Here is a 17,504-nt window from a genome sequence, read left to right on the forward strand (position 1 = left end):
AGACGCAGCATCGCTGCGTTCGAACGCAACATTAAGTTACACGCGATTACACACACAGTACATGTACACGTAACGAAGACTCGGTACCGAAGGAGTGACTGCGAGTTCGGCGTTCGAGAATGGCGAGCGTGTTGAAGAGCGAAAGAGGACGTGAGTTTCTTTTTTCCTTTCCGTTTCTCTTCTCTCTCTTTTTTTTCTTTTTTTTTTTTCTTTGTTTCAAGTCGTGGATCACGTGACGCAGCTTAGGGAAAAAGAAAATGCGTGACCGTGCGAGAGAACGACGATACGAGTTCTAAATACACGTATGTTCCGACGAGTGCGCCGGTGTGCGTGTTAATGTTACAACGTTTTAAAAGAAAAAACGATAAAAAAAGATGGATGACATAAAATGGGTGCGCGACGAACACCTTCTTCCGATGGGAGGTGCAAGCGAAAAGAACAAACGAGCAACCGAGAAGGAGAAGACGTGGAAGAAAAGGAGGGTGAAAGATGAAAAGTTGTAAATAGTATAAATAGTACACGCGCAGAAGTACGTTTAAGCGGAAATAAAAGATGATATAATAGGTATAATGTGAAGAAAAATATACGCATATAAGATATTATTATATATTATATATAAATAAGAAGTATATATATAAGATTATTATGTATATTTACCGTGGTAAGTGATATACAAAAGCGGTGACGGGGACTCGCGCAATCTCGTTGTCGTGTTCGGATGATGTTGCTGTGATTCGCGGCTGGCCCACGCAACGATTTCCTGTTCAAATTCATTTCTGCTCGTAAGACGCATATCCCGCCAGACATCTCGTTCTCTTTTTCTAACCACACACACACACACACACGCGCGCGCGCGCGCGCGCGAAGAAACACACCACCACTCCGTTCTTGTCATCCGTATTTTCCGATACATACGATACATGCTCTTCCAGATTGTTTTCACGTGTGTATGCATCCAATGTAGATAATCGCGTCCGATCGTCGTACGCATGTCGCCGCGAATTCTTTCTTCTCTCATTGTCCGTCGATCTTTCCCTTTCCATTTCTCGTCACTCGTCGCGTTTAAGAGTGATCAGTCGCGCGTAACGTATAGAACAACAGCTAGATACGGACAAGAATGCAGAGCCGATAGTCCCGGCGATGTTGCGTTTCTTCGCTCCTTACGAGACAGACAAGTCGCATCGTTCTCTGCGTCGAATTTATTTATGTATACACGGTGGGTTGGTTGTAGAGCGTTCAGTATCCGGCTTTCTGTGCGTCTGTTCGTTGTTAGCATGAAAGGGAAAAGAAAGAAAAAAAAAAGAGAAATACATACGTTTTTGTTATATCGTCATTATTATTATTATTATTATTATTATTATTATTATTATTATTTTAAATATTAATAAATGTAAATTTTATATTGTCCTACGAAGAGTTAATGGAATTGGGCTGTCGTCGCGAAGATGTACGATTTAAGTTCCTATTACCACGATATCTAACGAAGAATTAATTAAAAGAGCAATCTACACGATCAGAGCGAACGAGTAAAATATGCAATGCATCGACTCGAGCAGCGTTCTCGTGTGGGCCGCCTTGCGAACGCAACGTCCTCGAATCCTCCTATTTCTTTTCTTGTTTTTCTTTTTTGTGCGATTACTATTATTATTATTATTCTTATTCTTATTCTTATTCTTATTCTTATTATTATTATTATTGCTACTACTACTACTACTATTATTATTATTATTATCATTAGCGTTAATACCATTAATATTATTGATACTATTAATGATCGATCGTTTCTATCGAACGCCTTAACCGAACGCGAAAAGAGAACGGTCTCTTCCTTTCTTTCGGACGAAACGCGAACGAACGAGGCTGTACGACGCCGCGGTCAGCATGTGAAAAGCAAAAAGATAGCCGACGAAAAAATGAAAAAAAAAAAAAGGGAAAAAGAGGGCGACAGAGGGAAAAGAAGCAGAAACGAGGACGGGTGACGGCAAGCCAGAGCTAGATCGTAACGGATCTCCGAGACTTTACGAGAGTCCCGCCGTGACCGCAAACCTAGGACACGAGGAAAGAACACACAACATTGTACATTGTAAATAGTAGCGCGGAGGAGACGGTTACAGAGAAAGACAGAGTTAATTAATTAAAAGATAAAAGAAGGATAAGATGAGATGAGAGAACGAGCGAGCGAACGAGAGAGAGAGAGAGAGAGAGAGAGAAAGCGAGAGCGCGAGCGAGGGAGAGAGAGAGAGAGAGAGAGAGAAAAAATGAAGAAAAAGATGAATTGGCGCCGGGCGCGTGAAGCGAATGCACGTTCCCGAGGGATGTTCGATTCTAAGGCGAATACAGAACGTAGGGAATTTTAAGAAGCGAGGAAACGATGGAAATGCTGTAAAGCCGTGTTTTCCGGTATCGGATGCGATTTTCCATGGCGAAAATGCTCCATCGTCGTCGTGTCGATGATAGGATTGCTCGAAATTAACTAGCGCCGTTAATCGCCTGAAATCGATGTATCCCGATGGGTGTACGTTCGCCATACGAGCCGCGTGTGCGGCCACTTTAATAGAGCTAGGACAAATTTTAAGATGCACGATCGTGTATCTGCGAGACGTGCGCCGATCACTCGAACTGTCTTTCGTATCGTGTGGCAAGACTGCGTCTAAAATTAAAAAAGGAAAAAACACGTGGGGAAAAAGAGGGAGAGAAAAAAATAGGGAAAGTTGAGCTAACGTCGAACAAACGGAAACGCGAGAAGAAAACATACACGCTTTAGGGAAAATAAAAGCAAAGTAGAAAACAGAGAAAGCGAGGCAATAGTTGCGCGTTTCACGCGGTTAGTGGGAAACGGAGCGCAAGGACGAAGGACAACAGGATTCTTGATACAACCCGCGTGCGCGATTCGTTACTTTGCACGCGTGCTTGCCAATTATCATGAGAACAAAGGAAAAGGAACGGAAAAATGTCATGGAAAGAGAAAAGAAGCATGAATCGCAATTACTCTAGTCCTAAGTGGTCGGCGCGTGCACGATGCGAAGAATTGCACGGTTCTCGAGTGGTTGGACACGTTGTGTATCTTTTCTTTTTTCTTCGTTCGTTTCTCGTATTTTGTTTTAAAAAGTTGTGTCGTTGTATCGCGTACCGTTTTACCAAAATATCGAGCAGCAATGAATCAGCAGCAACAGAAAAAGAATGCAAAGAACAAATTGCGGCGCAAAAAACGATTAACCTGAAGAGAAGTAAGAGGATAACGCACGATATGGACAACAACAACAAAAACTATCAAAAACAATAAAGAGTATTATTCTATATATAATTATGTGTTATATTTTACAATCCTTAAAATCCTCTACTATCCAGCAGTTTTCAAAGATTATCGTTTCTCCTCATTTTAAAGACGAGTAATTTAAACCATATTTAACGTCAACATGCATTTTATAAATTTATGAGATATCTAACATTATTGTTACTTATAATCGTATCAACTGTGCAAGGTCATTAGCCAGTCTAACATTGTTATTTCACGATAATACAGTGAAAAACTGTGCGAAAGTAAAAATAAGAAGACATGTTTAACAAAAGTCTCGTGTTGTGTTTATTATCCTATGAATGAGAAAATGTTACATATTATCGAGTAGAGAAAGTAGAAGGAACCAAGTACAGCTAAACTAACAACGACGTAATGTAATGTCATCAAATATCGATATTTCTTCATTGTCGCTGGTGTCGGCTGTGGTGGTTCATTCAGTAGTTTTCGTAACATGATGAAATTCTTATTAATATAACTATACCACTTTATTGTTGATACATCAAAACGAAATTCTTTTAAATCGGTCTCACTCATACGTGCCAAAATCTTCTTCGTATTATCTGCTTTTATATGTCGAGTAGGTATTAGAAATTTTTTCACGTCTATGTAATTTAAAACTACCTTTTTCATCAGCTTCATAAACCTACGTACAATCAAATACCATTTATTATTATTAGTAGTAGTAGTAGTAGTATCATTTTAGGATGACATTAGGTTGTCCGAAAAATGCCTTTCTTTTACAGACACGTCTTTTACAACGATACATCTTTATACAAACATGAAATCTAATCAGTCGAACGTTGTGATCTTTATTTTGATAGAACAAAATGGATTATACGTAATTCGATAAAATAATATAAAACGGAAAATGTTGTGCATCCATTATTTCCTTATAAAACGGAAGAATCTTTTCGGACGACCTAATAGTATTACCTTAAAAGGACAAGTGTACAAATAATCTAATTAAGTATACCATGATCGAACTTGGAAGATGTCCTCATCTAAAATTAGAAACTGGAATTTGAAGTTAGGACTTACTTTGGCTTCTTCCGTCGAAATATGAAGTAAACGATAGCAAATAAACCAGGAATAAAATTAAATAATGTAAGGAGAAAAGCGAAAATATAGAAATTTTTAACAAGTATCAGGAACGGATAGCGGATCATTTCGGACGATGGATATTTGCGTGCATCTGCCAGTATAGTTTCTAGCAGCAGACTGTTCTGAATAGGATTCCAATCGCTACTTGCAAAATTATACACTCGTGGTTCAGACGATTCCCTTTAGAAGAAAGAGAGATAAATAGAAATATTCATTTTCATCTTAAGTGTTTCATTATGTAGAAATGAAAAATACTGTTTACTTATCAATCTTTTGGGTCATTTTAATAGTATAAAATACCTATATAAGACGTAGTCCCATATCGCTGCCAAAAGGCTATTAGCCGTCATATCAACCGGAATTAGATCCAGAGAATAATCATTGGCATCAACCTCAAGTACATTAATGAAACCCGCTCTTACTGCCCTTGCTATAAGTATTGGACCATTCCTATTTCCGATCCACCCTGCGATTGGTTCATTGTTCGCACCTATGACTATTGAAGATATAAATAATACTAGTAAGTAATCTAAATATTCTCAATCTCTGGGATATTTTTAAGCAGGAGTGTAAATACTATAAAGCAATTGACATACTGATGCTAGGTCTGTACACTATACAAGGAAGCGACTTTCTTATGCCAAAAGTCTTGACTAGATCTTCAGCGGTGGCTTTGCTAAAGGGATATAAATTTATCCAGCTTCCTACGATATCGCGCACTGATGCCTCTGAAAGTCCAGTCTTGGTTTCTTCATCGACTTTTATCACGTCTTTGATCAGCTTCATATCAGCCGGAGGAGGGTAAAATTTTTCTTCCACTGTTGTATTATAAGGATTAGAATATGCGGTCGAAACGTAAGCGAATATCTCCAAGCGAGAGCACTCCGTCGCTAGTTCCAATAGCTTTTGCGTGCCAATTACGTTTGTTCGGAAAATATGGGACGGTTTTGCGTCAAAACGCACGTTCGATGCGTTGTGAATTATTATATTCACGTTCTCCAGCAAACGCCGACGATCTTCTGGCGATAAACCTAAGTCGCTTTCCTGTAGATCACCGTAGATCAGCTCGACCTTTTCCATAAAATTCGGATTTGATTCACGTAATGTATCAAATATCTGTAAATAATACGAGGATATATGAATTATTTTGTAACTGCAATTACATAGCTGATTTATTTATAATTGTTTTTAATAATGTCATGCACGTAAAAGTTATACCACAGACTAGATCCTGTATTTCGTCGATTGTATTTTCGTCTATTTTATTAATTTCAGTCAGTACACCTATTAGCATTAAATAATTTCATTGTAACAGTTGTTACTTTTTGGACTTCAGCTTGAAAAGCAGGTCGTTTTAATGAATGCTACTTTTTTTTACAAATGTTAAATGATTTTCTTCAATATTATTATCACCTTCTAGTGTCATGTATTATAGTTCTTTGATATTGTATCTCAGTTACTTTACTTACATTATTTGCAAAGTATTTTTCCAATCGGTCTTTAACTCCCATGTTCTTTTTCTCTCGAACCATAACGTAAATTTTACTGATTTCAGTACATGTGCGCAGGATTTTTTCGAAAATGATGGTGCCAAGGTAACCAGTGCATCCGGTAAGCAGTATCTGTTTGCCAGCATAAAATCTCCGTATCTGACTTCCGCAATTTTTCTTTTCTTCGCTTGGTTGTCGATCTCCTTCTCGTTTAATCATTTTTTCCCCTTTTCTTACCAATTTTATTACTTCTGCTTCCTTAAAGATTATATAGTCACACTCACTGAATGATGTTAAATTTACTCATTCAGCTTCTAATATAGTTGAATTGTATAACAGCAATTACTAATAAATAGATGTAATAATTGAGCTACTTTCGGTTACGATATACGAGGATCCGACGTGTGGAAAGATTGTGCAATGATAAAGCAATTCGCAAATCTTTTATAGGCCGTGATTTACAATTCTAATACCATAAAATGATAATAAATCATATATTTCAAGAAACCGAACAATTGCAGCTACGTATAGTGCTACGATGTGCATATCATAAATTAGATATCTCGATTACATATGTATTTTATACCGACATTTCAAATGAAGGGTTTTAAAGAAACATTTCCAAAAAACTTGCAGTAGCGTGATTATGTGATCTGATCTACTGTTATATATAACCATATATATATATATATGTATGGATATATGTATATATATATATATTATTTATATATTTATATATTTATTTATTTATATATATATAAATAAAAAAAAATATATATATATATATACTAAAACATAGTTAAAATATCTCGTGATTATATTTAGAATGAAAACATTTCTTATTTGTAGTAGTTGTGATTCTTACTGTAGTAGCTAAAATTTATACTATATTAATATATAGTACGATTGTGATATTTAAATTATTGAATAATATCAATATTAGAACGGTAATGTTGATCTCATCATTATTCTTTCTGCAATTTAAAAAATGTAATCATACAGAATATTTAAATTGTTTAAAAGTTATTTCAGATGATTATATTTATCGTTATATTAACACATTGCGGACGGTACGCCGTGAAATATATTTCACCACAATTCCTGATTAGCTTTTTCAGATATGATGTTTATAAAATGAAAAACGTCGATTCATGTTTCCTGTCCTTGATATTTATGAAATGAATGTTAATTTTCATATTTATATATATTCATGAACTATTAAACTATAACAACTGAATAGTAAGTGTTATTTTTACATAATCGTCATACTAATTTAATCTGACTTTAATCAACTTTGCAGAAATCAAAGTTCGCATTGACTTACAATAATACGATCAAATATGTCTTTTAGTTGCAACAAATATTGGCTCACACACATTTTTCTTATTTTTCTTCATAGCTTAAATTACTACTTGAAATGTTTAGAAATAAAGACCGATCATAATTAAAGCGAGAATACCGAGAACATTTGTAATATAATAATTTTTAATTTTTTATATTAATAACATAAATGAACATAAAATGTAAGATATAGAATCAAAATGTAGCTGTGATAATTTTATGAACGATGTACTTGCTCTAAAAACGTATATAAAAGATATATAACACGATAGATGCTAATAATTTGTTAAAAAATACATTTTTTGTTGAATGTCCTACAATATTTCACGAAATCTGATCTGTTACACATTATACAAAATATTAAACTTGTTCTTACCTTCACGTTATTTTTCTCTCCTCTTAAATCGACCTAATTGTATAAATGTTTACAAAATTTGCAAACAGTTTCGTTATTACACGAAAGTAGATATGAGTAGGCATTATTAATTATCTCGTATCAAAAATTGTATGACCTGTTTTCTAAAAAAAAAAGGTTTTATCACATAAGTTATTAGAAAAAAGAAATAAAAATAAATTCATCCTAATGAACTTTATACGTATTGCAACATTTTAGTTCCGTATTTATTTTTTTTTATTTTGTTATAATAGTATATTTCTTTTCTTGACTTACTTGATACGAAAACATCTATTGGACAGAATAACTTAATTGTACAATATCTTAATTTGTACATCACATTTCTATCGTTAGGATATCCAATGTAAATAATGTACAATGTAAAATATTATTTAATGTTTTACATAGAAATTTTGTAAATATTCTGAAATCATGATTTTAGATTCAATTTAGTAATACTTTCAAACAATCAAAATTCATTCTTTTCTAAAAGAACTGATTCTAGTGACATAAAATCTAGTTAGCCACAGTATCTTCAATTAGAAAAAAATAGTGAAGTTGGCAACAAACATTTGGGAATATTTTAGTAATTTAGTTTGGTAACATTAATTGACGATCAACTCTTACGAGTGTGCGCTGTAACTTCATTCGTTCGGCAACAATGGCGGCAGACCTTGATCAGTTTCAACAGCTTTTAAACACACTTCTTAGCACGGATAATGATACCAGAAAGCAAGCAGAGGTGCGTATATACTTCCTAATTTTCATACGTGTATTTTACGTATATTAACTTGTCGAAAAACGTAAATACTAGAAAACGGGATACTTCGTTTTTCGAGCACGTTGCCAACGTGTTGTCAGAATCTGCATGTGGATGCCGTTCGATGGTCATTGCTGTTAAATCACTGTTTCATTTTGGATCTTATTATAAAATACTTTTATGTAGCATTAATACGAACAGTTGCGTTGTAGATACGATTAGTAACTGTAGTGAATACTGACAAGTGTTTAGAACAACCTAATAAAATCCAAAATGGTGTCGCGCGGTAGCATGCACCCCTCGAACCTTTTACGTAGGTCCGTGTCACTTTCAACGTGATACGAATGCACGTTTTAACCAAAGTTTTTTACGATTTTTCACAATGTTTATATAATTTTGTTATAATACTAGGTAACAAGGCAGTCTAATTTGAAACTAAATAACATGTAATATATAGCTCAATTACCTAGAAGGATTCATAATTTCTATATTTCGCTTTCCCGCCTACACGCGATCATTTTCTACTGGAATTCCGGCATTTCTGGACCTGTTTGAATCATGAAGAAATACCTTCTTTCAGACGAACGTTTTTAATCTTTCATGCATTTATAGCTATATTATGATAGTTGCTAAAAGTAAATTATAATATTTCCAATTTTCTTATTGTGTATTTAGCACACGTGCATATAGTAGAACGTTAAAAAAACGTGTCATTATCAGGCACCATGTGCTTCTTTTTCTTTAAAATTTTTTTCTTGGTAATTATTAACTATTAACGTATAAAGTATAGGTCACTAAATAACTACCGTAATTTCTCATTAACATTAAATTATATATGCAGCAGTAATTATTAAACATATGAATATTTTATTAATATAATAAGTTATCTTTTCCTTTTTAAAGCCGAAAAGTCTATTTGTGACAAATTAGATTATGTAATAAATGTGTATACATACCTATATGTATATATATTTCATATTATAGGAGGCATACAACAACCTCCCAGTGGATAGTAAGGTGACATTTCTTTTAAGCTCCTTGTGCAATGCCACCCTTACAGAAGAAATGCGTGCTATGGCTGCCGTCTTGCTACGTCGACTATTTTCTTCTGAATTTATGGATTTTTATCCTAAAGTAATTATGCCTTTCTTGTATTTATTTTAAATAGAATATTTATTTTTTGTGAAAATGGAAGAAGGCTTGTTACATTTAAAACAAAAATTTTTTATTTGGAATAAATACATTTTTTACATTTTTATATGAATGTATGAGATATTGTTCTACTCTTACTACTATCACATATAGCAAATTGTTGACTAAAATAATTTCTAATCATATAATACTTTCTGTAGTTTATGCCAGCAACTACTGCCAATGATAAAGTGACCTATTGTATGTCATGAACTATAAACCTATTTCACTTATTAAATTGATATTATTTGTATAAATATAATATATATATATATATATATATATATATATATATATATATATATATATATATATTATGTGTTAAAAGTACCTAATAAAATAATTTTTAAATGCTTACTACATGTATATAAAACTTGAAAAATATAGTTTAAATAAAACAATATAGCCTTAAAATATCTTATAACTTTTAAGTTCTAGTTCTCCTAACGAAAGATATTGAAATTTCTATGTATGTCTTCCAGGTTTAATCTATGTTTGTTTGAATAAATATTCCAACAACTTATCAAAATTACAGCTAATTTCATTAGAAACACAAAATATACATTGATTTGCATAAAATATTTCCATTGCTAGGACATAGATTAAATTTAAAGCATCAAATAACGGGCTTTAAACTTTTAAAATAATATTAGCTTTAAACTTATTATTATAATAAACATCAGAAATATTTTGCATGAAGTATTCCAATAAGTAGTTACACACATGTCATACAATTTACTTTTACAATTTACTTTATACAAGTTACTTTTCATAATGTATATAACATCAGCATCATTGTGTACTTGTGGAAATACAGTTGTTATATAAATATATTTTTGCCTAGATTCCACCAGAAGCACAAGCTCAATTAAGAGAGCAAATTTTATTATCTGTTCAAAGTGAACAGACGGAGACTATTCGACGTAAAGTTTGCGAAGTTGCAGCTGAAGTTGCAAGAAATTTAATTGATGAAGATGGTAATAATCAGTGGCCAGAATTTCTGCAGTTCCTATTCCAGTGTGCAAATAGTCCTGTACCGGCATTGAAAGAAAATGCTCTTCGAATGTTCACGTAAGTTTATCGTATTTGTACTCTAAAAAATAATGCCATTTTAGATTATAATTTATATACTATAAATCATACATATTTCAAATATATAGATCCGTCCCTGGTGTATTTGGAAATCAACAAGCTAATTACCTTGATCTTATTAAACAAATGTTGCAGCAATCTATCATGGACTCTGCAAATTATGAGGTAATGTAAAACATATTTTTTTTCTGCATATAGATGTAAATTCATTTTATATTTTCAACATTTCATATGGAAGAATGATACACAGGATACAAATAGCTAAGTTCCTCGTCATAGTTTCTTCCTATAAGAAGATTGCCTTCTGATGACTGTAACTTGTTAAGTTTTAATTTACAGACAGATACGGGGCATACAAAAATTAACTGAAATTTTGATTACTCTGTATTATCTGTATTATATTTTATTAATTCATATGTTATTACATAGAATTACAATATCTTTTATTTCATAAATTTTATTTCAATGGTATAATAACTACAATGATATTTACTATAGGTCAGATTTCAAGCAGTAAGAGCAATTGGAGCCTTTATAGTTCTTCATGACAAAGAAGACAATATACAGAATCATTTCTCAGAACTACTACCAGCAATTGTACAAGTAATTGCTCAATCGGTAGAAAAACAAACAGATGATGCTCTTTTAAAAGTTTTGATCGATTTAGCGGAATCAACACCCAAATTTTTGAGATTACAATTAGAGACTATAATGGAAATGTGTATGAAAATATTTTCAAAGGAAGATATGGTTGATTCATGGAGACAATTAGCATTGGAAGTATTAGTTACACTTGCAGAAACTGCTCCTGCAATGGTACGTAAAGTTGGTGGAAAATATATTGCGTCTCTAGTACCATTGGTGCTAAAAATGATGACAGATATACAAGAAGATGAAAAATGGAGTTTTTCGGATGAAATTGTTGAAGATGACAATGACAGTAATAATGTCGTTGCTGAAAGTGCTTTAGACAGATTAGCATGTGGTTTAGGTGGTAAAACTATGTTACCACAAATTGTACAGAATATTCCGTCAATGTTAAATAACAGTGACTGGAAGTACAGGTAAATATTTTAAAAATATTTTGATTTAATTTCAATACTTGTAATTATCACAGAATAGTCAGCAATTGTGTATTTCGTGCATATAATTGCGTTACATCTGTGATAGAGTAATCATCGGGATTATTCTCAATTTTATCTATCGTTTTGATATATGAAGTTCGAGATTCTCGATGGGTGTTCTTAAATAAGAGAGTTGATAGTAATGTTTCAATATTACTGTCATAGGCATGGAACAAACATTTATATTTTCGAAAATCTACTAAGTATAGCTTATGAAATTATAGTAATAAATGTTACCAAAAATTTATTTCGTAGGCATGCTGCTCTTATGGCAATATCAGCTGTTGGTGAAGGTTGTCATAAACAAATGGAAGTAATATTACCTCAAATCATGGATGGAGTTATACAATATTTACAAGATCCTGTAAGTTTGATCATAATGAAATCCTTTTTAAACGCCATGAATCGAGTCAGCAGTTATATTTAGGACATAAATATAATAGCGTTACGTTCATGGTAGAGTACAACGAAGGATTTGGTATTTATACATTGTCGTTCTGACAGTATGTTTATTAAAATACTTCCTTCGAAGTTCTCGGGAGAGAGTTGGTTATTTATTATTAAATAACCATAGTCATGGAACACACACTCCATATGTAATACGTATACATCATGTTTATGTATTGCACGAGATCACCCTTTCTTGTTTATTGATTACATACTTTTTCTAGCATCCTCGTGTAAGATACGCAGCTTGTAATGCAGTAGGTCAAATGTCAACTGATTTTGCACCTATATTCGAAAAAAAATTTCATGACAAAGTCATTCCTGGATTATTAATGGTGTTGGATGATAATGCGAATCCAAGAGTTCAGGCTCATGCCGGTGCAGCCCTCGTAAACTTCAGTGAAGATTGCCCAAAAAATATATTAACACCATATTTAGATGCTATTATGGCTAAATTGGAGTCGATTCTTACTGCTAAATTTCAAGAGTTAGTTGAGAAAGGCACTAAACTTGTCCTTGAACAAGTAAGCATATTTATTATATATAGTCAAATTAGAATAGTGCATGTATAATTGTAAACTATTATTATTTTCCTTATAGGTAGTTACAACTATAGCATCTGTTGCTGATACATGTGAAGAACAGTTTGTAACATATTATGATAGATTAATGCCATGTCTAAAATACATTATTCAAAATGCTAATCAACAAGAACATAAAATGTTACGTGGTAAAACCATTGAATGTGTGAGTCTTATAGGACTTGCAGTAGGACCTGAAAAGGTATAATAAATATGATATAATATTAAATCTATTGACAAATTATAATAAAATATTTTAATATTATTTTTTTATAAAATTGTTATATAACTAAACCTTTTATGGTTTTATAGTTTATTGCAGACGCAAGTGAAGTTATGGATATGTTATTAAAAACACACTCAGAAGGAGATCTTCCAGATGATGATCCACAAACTAGTTATTTAATATCTGCGTGGGCTCGAATTTGTAAAATTCTTGGTATGAAGTTTAACCTTTTATATTTTATTAAACTTCTATCTGAACTGGTAAAATGTTGATCTTAGTATGTTAAGATATATTTAAATAGTAAAAATTAATTTCTTTAGGTAAACAATTTGAGCAATATTTACCATTGGTAATGGGTCCAGTTTTACGTACAGCAGCTATGAAACCTGAAGTAGCTGTACTAGATAACGAAGATATGGAAGGTCTAGAAGATGTTGATTGGGAATTCATCTCTCTTGGTGAACAACAAAACTTCGGAATTAAAACTGCTGGCTTAGAAGACAAAGCTTCCGCCTGCGAAATGTTAGTTTGCTATGCACGTGAATTAAAGGAAGGTTTCGCAGATTATGCAGAGGAAGTAGTACGGCTAATGGTTCCTATGTTGAAATTTTATTTTCATGATGGTGTTCGAACAGCAGCTGCTGCAAGTTTACCATATCTTCTAGATTGTGCAAAAATAAAAGGTTAATTAATAATTGTCCAAAATAATTAATTGCTCACATTATAATTCATTCTCTGTATTATAACTACGAGTAATAACTGAATTACAGGTCCACAATATCTTGAAGGGATGTGGGCGTATATCTGTCCCGACCTCTTGAAAGCAATTGATACAGAACCTGAAGCTGAAGTTCTGCTAGAAATATTATATTCGTTGGCTAAATGTATCGAAACCCTTGGTGCCGGTTGTTTAGGAGCACAACCCATGGCTGAATTGTTACGTATATTAGATAAATTACTTAATAAACATTTTGAAAGAGCAGTAGCTAGATTGGAGAAACGTAAAGATGAAGATTACGATGAAGTAAGGCTTTGTATAAAGATTTAATATAAAATTTAACTGTTGATGTCAATAGCTTGAAGTTTATATTCACATTATAGGTTGTTGAAGAACAGCTTGCTGATGAAGATAGTGAAGATGTATATACTCTAAGCAAAATAGCAGACATTTTACACGCATTGTTTACTACTCATACGTCATCATTCTTCCCTTACTTTGATCAAATTTGTGGACATTTTGTTAAATTGTTAAGTCCCGAAAGACCTTGGTCAGATCATCAATGGGCTTTATGTGTATTTGACGATATAATAGAATTTGCCGGACCCGAATGTGCAAAATATCAAGAATACTTCTTACGACCAATGATACAATACGTATCCGATAAATCAGCAGAAGTAAGACAAGCAGCAGCTTATGGTTGTGGCATTTTAGGGCAGTACGGAGGAGAGGCGTTTGCTCAAGCATGCGCAGAGGCTTTGCCTAGGTTAATGGATGTTATAAACGATCCAGAATCAAGATCACCTGAAAATGTCAATCCTACTGAAAATGCTATATCTGCAGTTACAAAAATTCTTAAATATAATAATAAAGCAATCAATGTTGACGAAATACTTCCTTATTGGTAAGGTTTTGATTTTCATATGATAATTTATAAATATTACGCGTAATTAATCAAATATTTCTAAATCTCTTATGTATCACTACAGGGTCTCTTGGCTACCAGTGGTAGAAGACAGAGATGAAGCACCCCATGTTTACGGATATTTATGTGATTTAATCGAAGCAAACCATGTAATAGTTTTAGGACCAAATAATGCAAACTTACCTCGGTTAATAAGTTTCTTTGCAGAAGCATTTTGCAAAAATGTTGTATCGACAGATAATCCTGTTATGGGTAGAATTCTTAGTATTGTTAGGCAAATACAGGTATAAGCAAATGCAACATGAAGAATATTATACAAGATACATTTTTTACTGTAACATATTTACATTCTAAAAAATCTATTTTTTGTTTCAGAACAACGAGTCCATGTTCCAGGCATGCATAAATGCATTAACTGCAGATCAACAACAAGCATTGCATGAGGCACTTCGTGCACAGCCTACTAATTAGCCATTTGCTTTTATTCTCCAACCATAACACTTTAATATAAAACAAAACAAAAAACACAGACATTTGCTTTAATAAAGTTTGTGGAGAAATCACAGATTTTAGGTAGCTACATTATACCTATGGAACAATTTCGCCAGCCTAATTATGAAGAGAAACAATTGTATGTAACTATTTGATATGACTCATATATTTGTTGATTGTATTTCACTAGTAAATACAATAGTTTCTACTACAATAATTTCGTACTATTTGGAATTATTGCAAATTACATACAAGAAAACTTGTACTTGTCATTACTTGATAAAGTGTGATACGTTACATATAAATCTAACAATATAAAATTCATTAAATCACACAAGTGAGTTCGCACTGACGAAACTTTTTATATTAATTGTTTTTGTCTATTTCATAAAAATAACACAATTAAGTAACAAACTGACATGAATTTATTTTTAATATAAAAAGATTAGAACAAATTTACATTTCCCGCCATTGCGAGCCGAACGATGCTAAAATCTTTTTCTCTGTTTTTTTTTGCTCTTATTCTTTTTCTTAATGCTTTGTAAATTGCATAGTATCTGTAATCATTAACTCCATTTTTATTCTACGAGTATCGAAAAAGTAACACTTTTGTCATTGCGATCTCTTCGTCCCAATTATTCTCGTTCTGAAATTACTTTTTTGGCAGAATAATAAAAATGCGAAAAATAGACTGGAAAAACACCAACTCATTGCCATCAAATGATGGCGTAATATATTGTGATTTAGGTATTTTTATTATTAAATTTAGGTACAGTAAATGTTATTTAATAATGATATCGATAATATTACAGCGTTGAAGTTATACGGAACTGTATACGAATGCCTTTAAATGAAACGTAATGAACTGCTCTAAGATGTTTTATGTTTCAGTATAATAAATTATTTGCTAAATTCTAATTCAATGGACTGTATTAGAATGATAAATACACGGTTTTAGTTTAACATAAAACATATTTGATCTTGTAACATTACAGCTAATTTACATTGATTTGTTACGCTTATTTAGCTGTAATTTTACAGTTTATTATCGCGTCATTTAGAAATAAAAGATGACGATGAAATCAAGACATATTACTAAAGTAAGTTAAAAGGAATGAATGCTGGGCATTACGTTTCTTTCGGTTATTGTGTAATGACAATGTGTATTAAGAACAGTGGTGTAAAAAAAAAAAGAAAAAAAATGATTGAGTGGAGTAATGTTACAATTTCCTGTTCTCGTTGCTATTTATTTGTACACAATAATTGTCATGGTATTTACTATTGCATGCAGATTTGCAATGGAAAATATATTCCAAGTAAAATCTGCAATTAGTTTCAACAAAATTCCTCCAAAATTTCTTTTATTACGATATATAAGAGAATAGAATGGTCGGACATTTATATTTGTATATATATATATATATACAAATATATATATATATATATATATATATATATCAAAGTATATGAATATTAAAACTAAGTACGTAAAGTTGAATTACATACATGTAATTATTGATGATTGGTAGGCACTGCCTTATTAATTATTTCATGAAGACCAACGTAAAGATCTTGTGAAATAGATACAAGCAATGTGCGATTGTAAACATTTCATTAAGAATTATTGAAGGACTGTTTATGCGACATATTGTGACGAAAAAAATGTGGAAGCAAAATCGGTATGAAAAAAGTAAAATTATAATTCTTATAATTATATAGAGATTATTTTAAAGTTATTATTCATTAAAATAAATCTCAGCTTTTTAATTGATTGTTTTGCTTTACCTTTCAAATCATGTATATTATAAGAAATAGAAATGAAATTTTTACAATGTGAAAAATAATATTGTGTGAAAATAAATCGTAAATGATAATCATCATTACATTACATTACATTTGATTTATGTTAACAAAAAAAAAACATAATCAAATCATTGCCTAAATTTTATACATATATAATTTATACTCTAAAGATAAGATTATTATTAGCAATATAAAAAATCAAATTTAAATCTAGATACGTATTATATAATATCATACGTAGAAATGAAAACGGTGATAACGTTAATTTATTTTCATTAAAAAATATCTATTTAATTAAATGCCTTTCTGTTCATATATAAATGTACTAAAAGTAAATAAACAAAATATATTCCATGTTTTTTTATATGAAACATTTTATTATATGGTATTTAATAATTATTATGATACACATATAAAGCTAAACGAAAACATCAAATATGTCTTTGGAAATTACTTCGGACGTAAAATAATCATACATCAAATGTAAGTAATACATGTATATATATGATCTAATTACTGAG

General features: G+C 31.8%; 2 protein-coding genes, 1 long non-coding RNA gene and 1 other non-coding gene across 4 annotated transcripts; 2 read left to right on the forward strand and 2 right to left on the reverse strand.

The window, feature by feature from the left end:
- Positions 1 to 3,559: 3,559 nt before the first annotated feature.
- On the reverse strand, positions 3,560 to 6,316 carry LOC138188722 (fatty acyl-CoA reductase 1). The gene is made up of 5 exons (XM_069130760.1): positions 5,869 to 6,316; positions 4,996 to 5,515; positions 4,700 to 4,895; positions 4,337 to 4,579; positions 3,560 to 3,941 (listed from the first exon to the last, which is right to left on the reverse strand). Exons 1-5 carry the CDS (start codon positions 6,106 to 6,108, stop codon positions 3,587 to 3,589), a joined length of 1,554 nt encoding a protein of 517 aa, XP_068986861.1. The 5' UTR covers positions 6,109 to 6,316; the 3' UTR covers positions 3,560 to 3,586.
- Positions 6,317 to 7,468: 1,152 nt separating this feature from the next.
- LOC138188825 (uncharacterized) lies at positions 7,469 to 8,305 on the reverse strand. Its single transcript, XR_011175699.1, has 3 exons — positions 8,252 to 8,305; positions 7,901 to 8,048; positions 7,469 to 7,749 (listed from the first exon to the last, which is right to left on the reverse strand). It is a non-coding gene; the product is annotated as an uncharacterized LOC138188825 (long non-coding RNA).
- Positions 8,240 to 16,947, forward strand: Karybeta3 (karyopherin beta 3). Its single transcript, XM_069130955.1, has 14 exons — positions 8,240 to 8,366; positions 9,369 to 9,518; positions 10,420 to 10,646; positions 10,736 to 10,832; positions 11,166 to 11,731; positions 12,047 to 12,155; positions 12,463 to 12,762; positions 12,839 to 13,021; positions 13,132 to 13,258; positions 13,366 to 13,728; positions 13,816 to 14,069; positions 14,147 to 14,667; positions 14,753 to 14,972; positions 15,064 to 16,947. The coding sequence occupies exons 1-14, from the start codon at positions 8,286 to 8,288 to the stop codon at positions 15,157 to 15,159; spliced, it is 3,294 nt and encodes a 1,097-aa protein (XP_068987056.1). The 5' UTR covers positions 8,240 to 8,285; the 3' UTR covers positions 15,160 to 16,947.
- Positions 10,900 to 11,027, forward strand: LOC138188934 (small Cajal body-specific RNA 8). Its single transcript, XR_011175761.1, has one exon.
- Positions 16,948 to 17,504: the final 557 nt, after the last annotated feature.

The sequence above is a fragment of the Bombus flavifrons genome, chromosome 17 (assembly GCF_040668555.2).
Source record: "Bombus flavifrons isolate JBK064 chromosome 17, iyBomFlav1_principal, whole genome shotgun sequence".
In the NCBI taxonomy this organism is placed as follows: domain Eukaryota; kingdom Metazoa; phylum Arthropoda; class Insecta; order Hymenoptera; family Apidae; genus Bombus; species Bombus flavifrons.

What these genes read in the sequence shown, in the direction of transcription:
- LOC138188722 (XM_069130760.1), bottom strand. Translation starts at nt 6,108, where the DNA reads ATGATTAAACGAGAAGGAGATCGACAACCAAGCGAAGAAAAGAAAAAT. An exon ending in AAAAATACTTTGCAAATAAT is followed by an intron (nt 5,516 to 5,868) that starts GTAAGTAAAGTA and finishes TATTATTTACAG; the next exon opens with ATATTTGATACATTACGTGA. An exon ending in AGTGTACAGACCTAGCATCA is followed by an intron (nt 4,896 to 4,995) that starts GTATGTCAATTG and finishes TATCTTCAATAG; the next exon opens with TCATAGGTGCGAACAATGAA.
- Karybeta3 (XM_069130955.1), top strand. Translation starts at nt 8,286, where the DNA reads ATGGCGGCAGACCTTGATCAGTTTCAACAGCTTTTAAACACACTTCTT. An exon ending in TTATGGATTTTTATCCTAAA is followed by an intron (nt 9,519 to 10,419) that starts GTAATTATGCCT and finishes ATTTTTGCCTAG; the next exon opens with ATTCCACCAGAAGCACAAGC. An exon ending in TCGAATTTGTAAAATTCTTG is followed by an intron (nt 13,259 to 13,365) that starts GTATGAAGTTTA and finishes TAATTTCTTTAG; the next exon opens with GTAAACAATTTGAGCAATAT.